Raw genomic sequence first — 12,016 nt, 5'->3', positions numbered from 1 at the left:
CCCTCCTTCTTTAGCAAATGCTATCATGGAGAGTATCATGGAGAGTACTGGATTGATAGTTTTGTACACTGAAATGTTTGATTCCCTGCAGCTGCCATGCTAGTGTACATCATGTATTGACCAGGAGAGACCACTTCTAGGAATGCAGTTCACCCTTTCAGGATCCTCTCTACTGAATACCTCAATTAAAAACAAACAAACAAACAAACAACAACAACAACAACAACAAAAACAGTGAACCCTTCATTTTCATCCGTGTCCCAAGGAAGCACTGGCAAGCTTTCTCACATCACTGAGAAAGAATTTGTAGCATTGTGCCAGTGTTTCATGTGTATTGAGAGTGTGCCGTAAGAGCATTCAGCACTACTCAAGGGAATAATAAGCTCATGTGCACCCAGGCCATTAGAGCAACTTCAGTGATACTCGACATGTTCACATTCAGTTGACTAAAATAGAGAATTAACTTGAGTAACTCGAGTTAACTACCCTGTGATAATTCATCCTTGGGATGGGATTCCTCTCACTGTTAGAGATAAGCATCAAGTATACATATATAAGCATCTAGTTAGGCTCCCCTTAATACGCCTTAGGACAAGATGAGTCAGTCTGTGAAAGTGGCTGTTCCTCTTCATTGATGATAGGGATAATAGGGAGAACCAGGATGCTTAGTGACATCTACATGTCTCACTTTTAGATGGCTGCAGGTAAGTGAGATAAATCTCATCTGTGGTGGTGATAGCTCAGGGATCAAGATGGTATGTTTTTAGAAATAACTTCACAGCTAGGAATTACTGAAACTGTCGAAACACTGTTCCTGACCCTGTGCACATTTCTAGACTTGTGTAAGATTGGAATAAAATGGACTAGCTTAAGGCGTCTTAACATCACATAATTTTTTAGGACTAGAACTCATGTCCACTGGGAAATAAAATGAATCTGTTAAGTCATTTCACATGTCCAACTAAACAACTTTCAGATATCAATTTTTGTTCTGAGTATTCTGAGTATCATACTTCCCTTGGCTAATTCTCCCAGTGCCACATGATGTGGCATTACTTCAGAAGTGCCTCTCTCTGTGGAAACCTGTCTGTGGTATCTATGTAGAATTCCAATTATCATTTAAGTAACCCCTCCATTCTCTGTGTTTTCTTCCACTGTCTGTGAGCAAATACGTAATCTATAAGATGATGTAGTTCGAGCCCTTTAAATTAATACAGCTGTTATTTTAACAGTTTGTTTACTGGTTACTTGTAGTACTTCTTTTCTTGTCATAGCTTGTGGGTGATCAGCAGAGAGAGAAAGAAGTAGTTTCAGATCAATGGAATGCCAACTCTCATGAAAAGCCCACTGAGGAGAGAAGTTCACATTCAGTGGAGACTGACTTGTGTGCAGGAACTACCAAAGCAACATCAAGGAGAGCAAAGCAGTTAAGAGAGTCTTCTTCAAGAAAGTGTAGAGATAGTGTTTCCGGTTGTGACCAAATACTACAAGAAACTCAGCAGAGAATATCTCACAATGGCAATACAATAAGAAACAAAGCTAAGGATTTTGAGTATGACAAAATCATGCATAATATTCTTAAATTCCTCTTTGTGTTAATGTAACAAATTTGATGTAGACTGTTCATTCCTCATGTTAATAATTTTAAATAGTCAAAAGGTAAAGCTTTTAACATCTTAAAGAGCTGAGAGTCAGTTTCTGCCTTGATTTACCTTCTTTTCAGTACTACCAAAAGTAGCAAATACATTTGCATGCTATTATAAATGTCATTTTTAAATTAAACATATTTACACTTTTAGCTCTACTATAAACCTACTCTACTATGATTTACTGTATATGGAGAAGATATTTTTGTTGATTCTAAATCAAATCTCTTGTCAGAAAAATTCAGAAGTCTACTTCTAAAGAAAAGCAGGATCTAGAAACCAACATATGTCAAGGGATGGTAACTCTCAATGGGAATGGAAAAGCTGAACAGACAAGGAGAAGCGAAAGAATCAAAAAGAAAATTAGTAAGATGTTCTGTGATATTTATTTATCTTTTCTTTTTATTTGAGCAAGTAATCAAATATAATTCATAGTCTTTCCAGTTTATTATGGCATGTATTTATTTAAAAAAGATGCTGTAAACATTCATTGTTAAAATTACTGATAATATACACAATTTCCTTCACTTGTTTAAACATATGCATTAGCAACATAACAGTTGACTTGGGTACATAAACTCTTTACAAACCGTAAGAAACTGTTCAGGATGCTATTTTTATCACATAATACTATATATAAAAGATTTACAGTGTATTCTGAAAAACAAAGGTACAAATATGTTCATACAGAGTGAAGATGTAGATCCTGATTCTGTGATCTAGTATTCTTGGTGCAACATCTTTTTGAAGACAATGCCATCCTCAAGAATTGACTTATACGAAGCAGGTTGTTCTATTTTAAATGCCTGTTGTTATTTTGTCTGTTTTAAATATAAGGCCTTCACTGCTACAGTCACTAAGCACTCTTTGAAGTATTCTTCCTTCCAACATGCTTTGTCAGAGAAAAAGATTCTTGTTTTTCATCCTTTAAAGATGAGGAACTGACATGCAAAGAAATTCTCTGGCTCACCCAGGAAGTGTGTGGGAGAATACAGAATTCACTTATTTGCTCACTCCAGAGCCAGCTTTTTTTAGGAGAAGAATCTTAAAAGTTTTTTTCTTTAAGCCCATTCTATTTGGCGTTATCAATGCACCTACAATTGTTTAAAAACTTACAAAGTTTGGAAGAATTTGAACTGCAACAGCTATGTTACAGACCTTATAAAATATAAATAATTCTACTACTATTTAGCAACCCTTCTCTCTTACAGGGCTTTCATTATTCTCTTGGAAGCACCATTTTTATGAGATTTAAGGTTGGATAACTAACCAGTCTTGTATTTCAAATTGACTCAATAATTTCCACTTGAAAAACAAGTTGTTGGTGTTTTTAGCATGATTTCTACAGAAAGAGTGAGCTTGTAGAGGTAGTTACATGTTAATCCAATCTAACAAGGTTACCTTCATTTTGCATCAGATCTATTGATCAAGAGGCTATGATTCATCTTTGCTTGGTAATTCACCAAAAAACCACAGCCCCAAGATCGACAAGCACTACTTGTTTTGCACAGTGCTGGGTCTGACACAGGGAAGGTAGGGTAAAGGTGACAGGGAATAAGTCCTCATGAAGTTACAATGTGTAGTTAAATTGGATTAAGTGTAACATAAAACTGCCCCTTGTTCTATTTATGTCTATATGATTTTGTCCTTCTTGAACTGCTTGGCTGATTTCAACTAGCTTTGACCAGGGACTGTAGTATCATGGATGACTAAGGTCTTGCAAGGTCAGACCTTGCAAAGGAAGACCTTTCATGTGCTCAGCTGAGAAGGTGCTTAGCCGTACCAACTGGTTTCCAAAAAGCTGCACAGGATCAAACAGTTAAGGCTGGGAATGATTTAATCTGAATTTATAGTCTATCATGATGCACAAAGCAGTAGAGACATGAGGCTTTGTGAGTTCCAGCTCTAATAGAACTATGTGTTTTTAATATAGTGGTTAAAACAAAATGTCTATTCTTACCAGCTCAGTAGAGTTTTAGAGCCAGTGAGCTACATCTGCTACTACTGATTGTAGAGAAAAACAGTGAATATAGCCTATTGTCCCTCTGAACCCAAGATTTTTATCTGGTAGATCAAGATAGTCCTGGGCCAGACGCCGTGCTTTCCTGCAAGTCATCCTTCCCTCCCTCCCTCTCTATTTTCTAGAAGAGGCAGTAGTATAGATGCTCTTCTCTATCGTATGAAGAGATGGTACTCTGCTGGTAAAGTAGGGGACAGCTTATCTATACGGCAGATATCAGTTCACCAAAACTGAAAACTATAATGGCTGCATAGTGGGAGATAGAATTTGTTTTGTAACATAATAAACTAATAATTAAAACAATATTTGTTATACATATGTGTGTTTATGTTTAGGCCTCTGACTCACAAGCAGGGATAATTTTCAGTGAGAAAGCTAATGAAGTTTTTGTCTCAACTGTTCACTTTTCCCTCATTACACAAATAACTGAGCTGCTGGTGGAGCAAAGGGATAAGGTAGTCTGAGGGAGCTAATCTCATTCACTATCCTAGTGTAAATCCTTTACGCTCATGTGGCAAAGGCTTTAAAACATAAATGAGTACAAAAGAATTGCTGATAAATATGGTTTTAAGAGAAATTATTAAATAACTAATTAGCTATTGAAATATTCATCTTGTAATGAATTGTAACCTACAATAGCAATTTTATTAACCAATTGGAAACAATGCACTTTGCAAAATGTTATTAAAAAGCAAAAAAATAAATTTAAAACATTTTAAAAAGTCTTATTCCTCTGTGCTGAACTTTAGTTAGATTGTTGTTATGGAATTCATGGTAAAATGCATGTTTTATTGAATGGGATTATTATTTAATTGGTAGCATCTCTTTTGAAATATTTATTTCCATTAAACTGGATGAACATTTTTTTTGTCTTCAGAAAGCTTGTTCACTAACTGAAATGCAAACTAAAGCCAAAGTAAGACAGGAAATTTTATTTTCTGTTCAACAGACCTTTTAAATTATTTTTCAGGACAAGAAGCCTCTATTAGGAGTTCTGTAAATCCTGTCTTCCCCATTTCACTTTCAAGAATCAATAGAAAGAATATTTTTGGTGAGACCTTACTGCATAAAGCTGTTGCTAATGAAGATATAGACCTTGTATGTAATATAATAAAAGCTGGTGCAAATGTAAATGTTCAGGATTATGCTGGTAAGTTGCAATTGTAGTTAAAATATAATTACTATTTTCAAAACTAGTATCTAGATATAAGTAATATATGTACCTATTACAATTTTGTGCAATGAGGGATATTGTAGTTTTTTGACTAGTCAGTAGATTGTTGAATTTCTCTTGGTTTGACTTGGTAACTGTTCATGAGAAAATATATAGACCCTATATATAAAAGAATATTAGAAAAGAAAATTTTCCTGAAAAAGTAAGTACTCAAAAATAGAAGAAATGCTGAAATTAAGTTTGCCTGGCCTTAATTCAGCTACTTGTGCGTACTCATCAGGAAATAGTTCCTTAATTATGCAATCAATGAATTGTTTTCCACAGAATATTTTTTTTTGTTTTTTCATTTCAGTGGCCAACTTGAGATTCCAAGAATTAGATTTTCCAGTTTGACTTTGCAGCTTACATCTTGAAAACACAGCTTTATAGCTTAGAATTACTTTGATTCAGTTAATTTGTGGGTGCTTGAAATTTCTCATTTTGTTTCATCATGGGCACAAAAAATGAATGACAAACAATGGCCAGCTGTGAACATTTTCATTTAAACAATTGACCATATCTAGCTTCATATGTGATAGTAACTTTCCCTGAAATATCAGTTGGTTGATACTGAGCTGCCTCACTCGGTAGAAAACTTTGATTCATTTCTAGAACATATCTGCCTCATACGGTGGCTGAAAACTTCACAGCTATTCTGTGGAAACAGGAAAAGAGGTGCAATTAGTTATTGCATAGCGCATGAGTATAACAGACCAAAATTAAGTTAGAAATTCTGTCTTCTGAAACATACTGACCTACAGATTGGTCAGCAGCAGGATTCAGACTTTGTAACTTAGGACTTTGCTGCTTGAGCTAGCAGAGTGACTCTCCGAATGCTTGAGGTAAGTAAATGAGAAAAAAAAATCTGTTTGTCGGTTTCAAAGCCATCTGCTGACAATGGAAAAAGGTATCGTGGGTTCAGCTGCAGGCTTTATGAGGAAGTGCACTGAAGTGCAGTGCTTCCAGATTTTGGCCTCACTGCTGCTTCCTTTTTCTCCCTTTGCATCTTTTGTCAGGCTGCTGTTTCTTCATTCCCACAGACTCTAGCTGCTGCCTTTTGGTGTGAAAGGAGCACAACTGCATAAAACGTGCTTTAACTGAACTCCTTGAAGAGATGAGAGCCTGACCTGACCCTCCTTCTTTCTTTTCTAGTGAGGAAGGTGTATTCAGAAAGAAGTAGAGTTGCTAGACTTGTGCTGTTCTGAAATGTGCTTTTATCTTGCAGGCTGGGAATTACTACTCAAATTGTTATATTCTGTCCCTGTGTCCTGTGTCTTCCTTTAATGCTCTCTACCAGTAATTATCCATATTTTTTGCTAGTTTCTTTCTTTTCATCTGCTTCAGTGCTCTGCTTCAGTATCTTACTGAATTCATGTTTGTTTGATTTTTTTTCTTCTTCTCACTGCCTGGGTATAAGTACAAGGATTATGGAGAGAGAATCTCCATGCTCTCAGTCTGAGAATTGATTCAGAGTGTCTGGAGGGAGCTGAAAAAGTAGTTGCAAAGAAAATTCTGCTTCTCAGTCTGGAGCATGCACAGAGTCCTTGGAGAATCATGTTGCTAAACTGCTGTGGTTATCTATTAAACATATGCTAGCTGCAGTTTCTCAGAGGCTCATTATTGTATCAGATACAGCATAATATTTAATGGAAGAGAAATAGGCATCTTTACCCAAGTGAAACTTCTTTCCCCTCTCCTTACCAGATTTCAGGCTTTTGTTCCAAAATGTGAAGTTACTAGAATTTATTAATGAAATAGTTGTAAGGCATTATAAAATAAAAGTAAATATTCTGTAGATGATGCTATCAAAAATACTCGTATTGAAGCAGTGTCAGCGTTAGACAGTATAGTTAAAACAGCTGCGTTTCAAGCAATTGAGAGCAACACCTTCTAATAGAAAGTTTTTGGGCAACCTGATGCAACGTACTTTGCCCACAATGAACCAAATTCTGTAGATACATGCGTTATTGCAGGTTGGTTGGTGAATAAGAGAGCACCAGGAGTTTGCTTCTCTTTTTGACAAATTAGAGATTTTGACTTAATGAGAGCAGAACAGTCTTAATAAGCAATCTATATTTAATAAGTGGATCTATATTTAAACTTATTTTTAAATCTAGATTTAAATCTGTATTTAGTATGTGGATTAGGCCTGGACAACCTTCCGGTAATGGGAGATAGTTGAAGAAGAAGGTTGTTCGTCAGAATGGTCTTCTGGAGGGTATGGTGGTTTGGGGCTGGAACATAGGACTGGAAGGTCCTCTGTCTTTTTCACTTACTTTTCTCACCCTACAAAATACTGTCATATAATGACTATTTAAAGAGCTGGTGCAAGGCTATGCTAAGCCAATTCAAAGGCTTACAGTCAACCTTTTATTTTTCCTCAGTTGTGATTCAGGATAGAATCATTCTATAGGTCATAATGATGATGTCTTGATTCCCAAGGTAAGATTCCTTCCATAGAACTAGGAATGGGTATGGAATTTCAGTAAGGATTTTTCATTGTTTTCTTTGGAAACTCCAACTGTTTTTGGATAGTCTTAAAAAAACATTTTTTTTGGAGATGCTGCCCTGTTGTTTTTAATGACAATATGTGTTGCTAAGATAAAAGTATGTTGCCATATACATAGCTCCAGGTCTTTATTTTCTCCTTTCTTACTTACCCTCTTCGCCATCACCTAGTAGACAAAAGGACATCATGAAAAATTATCTTGTGCTTAGAAGAGCATATACATTTTATTCAGGAAGAAATGACTAAGTTGTGAGTGGAATAATTTTTGTTCTCTTCTTTCACAACAGAACTAGCAAGTCTAAAATCAATATTGTTATAATAGCACCTGATTCTTCAGTAAGTGCAAATTTTGACAACAGAATGAGATCTTCCAACCCTTGTAGCTTTTAATACAAATTTCTTCATTCAAATTACAGTGAAATCCAACAATTTTTAGTGTTTTAGCATATCTCTGAAATCCTGCTGGCACGTTTGGATGGTCTGTTTGGTAATTTCTACAAAGTATTTTATCTAAATACGAAATACAAGTTTTAGTTGCCTGTTTTCCTCTTTCATAGGCTGGACAGCTCTACATGAAGCAAGTGTGGAAGGCTTTTATAGCATAGCAAATGAGCTTTTGAAAGCAGGAGCTGATGTTAATGCTAGAGGAAGTGAACAAATAACACCATTACATGATGCAGTTAAAGAAGGTCATTATAAGGTATATTCTAATTTGAGCACAAATTATGGTTTAGGTATACAAGTTCTTGTTGGTAGTTCAGAAAGGCATGTAGTGTTATTGCATGTGGGCTGATCTTTTCCTATTAGGAGTAGATTTAGGCAATTTTAAGTCCTTTCTGCCCATCTTCTGTTCAGACCATCATGTGATGGTCTTTACAAGATTTGTCTGATAGCAAAAGAAATTAACTGTCTTTCAAACTGTTAGGGACAATGGCTGATATACAGAGGAACAGGTTACTACTGTTTAATATTAGTTGTTTTGCTTATCTTATATTCACTTTGCAGAATCATCATATGACCTGAGCATTCTCCTCGAGTTGTAGTAATTCTTTTTCATGTTTTAGTAAATGTGCATGTATGGTGTGCAGCCACACAAACCTTTTTTGTGTGGTAACATATAGATGGACTATTATGAAAACATAGCTTTTTATTTTACATAGTCTTAAACAGAATGTCAGCTGAATAGTCAGTGTGAATTGATTAGAATTCTTATTGCCAAATGCTGTGGCTTCATTGCCTGTGTCTGAATTCTGGATCCTCTTTCACTCCAACACTTTTCCTCTCCCTATCTGTGCATGATCCTGATGTGACCAAGATGTATGCAGGAAGACTGCGTGTCCCGTTTAGCTGCTTGCTATTTCCTTCTTTAAAAGTGTGCATTTACTACCTAATACTTACTCATTTCTGAGTTTTTAAAATGTTTTGTGGGATGTGGTAAGTTTTGTCCCTAAACATTTGCTCTCTCTCAGTTTCTCAGCTGAGGTAGGACTTAATCTGTTTCTCCTCAAGTCTCCCTGGAGCAAAGAGCAAGGGTTAATGTTTTTCTCTGAGACTTGAGAGACCTGAGCTTGACTTCTCTTCTCTTCAGTGTTTTCAGCTTGTGTAGTGCAGACGCTTGAGAGTTCATGAAATATTTCTAAGAGATCCTTGGAAGTACCCAAGTCCATGTCCAAGACATGCAGGACTCTGCATCTTCATAAATTATTTTCAGGGGTCAGCAACTTGAACAATGTTGGAAAAACACTGTTCTCTCACTTGGGGAAGATCAACATCATTCAACACAAAGCTGTGTTAAGAGTTACATGAGCTTCTATATCCATAGGGAATGGTACTGCAGGGTGGGGCTGTGTTTGCTTGAAAGAAGTATAGTTGTATCACTGCAGTAGTTAGCTGCATGGAGTTAGATGGAGTTAGCTTTTTGTTGCTTCTGATTAGCCCAGGCGGAGCATCATAGTGATTCAGTAGTATCACTTTTGATACATGGAGTTGTCTCTTTCAAAGCTATGTTTTTTGTGTGGTATTGTTATTGTTAGAGATTGGAAGAGCACTTTTTGACTGCTCTATCCCTTTCCTTGTCTGCAACATGGCAAAATTACTTTCTTTTTTTCACAGAAGTGGTAAGTATGTGAAAGACTATGAAACTTTCTAATAGTATGGGTTAGGGGAGAGCATGGAAGTGTGATGTGTAGCTCAAGATCTTGTTAGGGAAGAAGAGTTCTCAACATTCCTAGTTGAAAGAATCTGCGGATACAGGACAAGGGTTTTTTGCTGTATATCAAACCCTTTCTTACTTGCTCTGCTATTAGGAGTATGAATGGAAAAAGAACTTCAGTAGTGATCCTGTCAGTGACAGATTGGTTAGAAATAATGAGGGATTTTTAATGCAAGGTGAAGGATGTGAATCAAGCCCACTCTGAAATGGCAGTAGATGCTGAAGAGAGAGAAAGGCAGAGGTACAAGTAAAACCACTCTAGTTTAGGAACCAAATGGCAGGATTGGCCTCAGAAAGGAAATCATCAGATTTTAAATTTTCCATGACTTAAAGTATTCTACAAAGGTAGATGAAATGTTTTGCTAAAATAATCATCTTTTTGAATAGCAGTGGGTTAGGCTTTACATTTTGTAAAGAAATCATGTCAGTAAGACTCTCTAGATGGGTTTCATCTGACCAAATGTGCATTTGTAGTTACAAGAAAGAAATAGGCACACCTAGAGCACGATTTATTTTCTCCTGAGGTAGGCATCTTAAATAGGTAAACTGACTCATACCCTAAAATCGCTGGTTATTTTCCACCAATTAAGAGCTTAGGGAAGATGAATCATATCCTTTATTTTTTGAGACCTTGGCTTAAGACTGGCATCATGTTAATCACTGGAACCAGTTTATAACAATGAAAATAATAAGATGTTAGGAGAATGATGCATCTAGGGGAATGCTTGGGATGTATTACCTGGTATAGGGAGGGATTATTTGGGACAAGCCTTAGATTTCTTCTTAGTAGTTCATGTTGTTGAGTACATCAGAGAGAAGCCTGTAAAAGGAAGGATTATGAAAAATATGATTAGACTAGAAACAATCTGAAAAAACTATTTTTTTAGTTGGCAGAGTTATTACTTTGGTATGGAGCTGATCCTTTATTAAAAGATGAGATGGGGAGGTGCGCAATAGAAGAAGCGTCTGACCAATCTATGAAGAAACTACTTAAAAGCTATATAGCAAAATCCAGAAGAGATTCAGAAGAGATATCAGGTAGGAATTAACCCTTTCAACATAGTCATCACTATTAAATTAAATGGAGAATTTAAAAAAGTCTGTTTCACTGTATTTCCTTCCTTGCAACTAATAATTGCATGGATTTCACTCTGTGATGCCTGAGTTCCAGTGAGCGCTCCTTAACCAGTACAATTTGTGCACATTGGCAAATTATGTAAGGCAGTGGTGTCCAGCTTTTTCTTTTTCTACCTTTAAATTTGAGGTGAAGATGTGAAGCACAATAGATATGGTCTATTTAAATTTAAGATGGGGCATGATGTGGCTTAGAGCTAGGGATAGGATTTTGCTCTAAACTGGCATGGAGGTTGGGTTTAGAAGAAACCATCATATTAGGTTTAAAAACGGAGCCTGCAAGGGCATTTGGCTAGGATTAGATCTAGATTTTAGGAGCTGCTAAACTTTAACTCCTTAGGGGTAGTGTTAGCTTAGATGAACTAAGGTAAAGGCTGAGTTTACAAGGGATAGGTAAGCAAACATATATGGGTAAGGTTAAAGTTGGATCTCGTACAGTGTTATGAGTTAAGCTGTGAAGATTGAGAAGGGGCCACTTGGTTAGAGGCTGGACTGGTAGAGAGAGGTGTCACAAGGCTACTAAGAAGCCTTGATTAGAGTTAGAATTAGATCTATTGAACACTGATAAGCCCGTGTGGGTTGTGGTATGGTTAAATCTGGAAGGAATTCCCAGGATAAGTTGAGTCAGGGCTGTAAGGAGTGAGCAGCAGTTTCTGGCTTTAAACGTGAGTCAAAGTTAACATCAGAGATTGGTAAGCTAAAACTATGTTCAAGGTTATAGTTTGGATTAGGATTTGGCCTACTCAGTGCTTGACAATGAGGCCATTTAGTTTGATTTAGAATGAAGACTGGCAGGGTCTGCTGAACTAAGATCAATCACAGAGTTAACAGCTGGCATGTGGAATTCCCCGAAGTGGCAGAGGAAGAGTTGCCATACTGTGAAATGCCTGTTAAATTTAAGGCTGACTCCAGTGTGGGTTACTGGGTTAGCCTTAGGGCTGGGGTTAGGATTCATGTTGGGGTGCAAAATAACAAAGGATGAAGAGCCAGATTTTTGCAGTATGTGGTGTGGCCAGTTTAGATTTAAGAACATGTTGGGCAGAACTAAATGCATAGACTTGTGTGGCTTGAGTATATTGAGATGTAGGGTCAGATCTTGGTAGTTGCTCTGTTCTTGTTATGCCATTTTATCAGCATGAAAAGAGGGTAGTTGGAAGGCTAAAACAAATCACTAGTAAGGCTTTAAAGGGATACCGAGGAGTATAGTGGTGACCTGGCTTGTAACTACTCTGTTCCTTTCCCCAGCCAAGTATGTGATACAGCAAAAGATATAAGCTAGGTT

At 36.7% G+C, this 12,016-nt stretch overlaps 1 protein-coding gene across 1 annotated transcript in view; it reads left to right on the top strand.

Moving 5' to 3' along the window:
• Nucleotides 1–12,016, top strand: part of ANKRD31 (ankyrin repeat domain 31) — a 63,250-nt gene that overhangs the window by 15,248 nt on the left and 35,986 nt on the right. Inside the window, 5 exon segments of the mRNA XM_062600496.1 lie at nucleotides 1,275–1,552; nucleotides 1,882–2,012; nucleotides 4,637–4,816; nucleotides 7,946–8,088; nucleotides 10,488–10,638. Coding sequence (XP_062456480.1) covers nucleotides 1,275–1,552; nucleotides 1,882–2,012; nucleotides 4,637–4,816; nucleotides 7,946–8,088; nucleotides 10,488–10,638 — 883 coding nt within the window.

This window comes from Rhea pennata, chromosome Z, assembly GCF_028389875.1.
Source record: "Rhea pennata isolate bPtePen1 chromosome Z, bPtePen1.pri, whole genome shotgun sequence".
NCBI lineage: Eukaryota > Metazoa > Chordata > Aves > Rheiformes > Rheidae > Rhea > Rhea pennata.
This window is presented reverse-complemented; position numbering and strand designations above follow the sequence as displayed.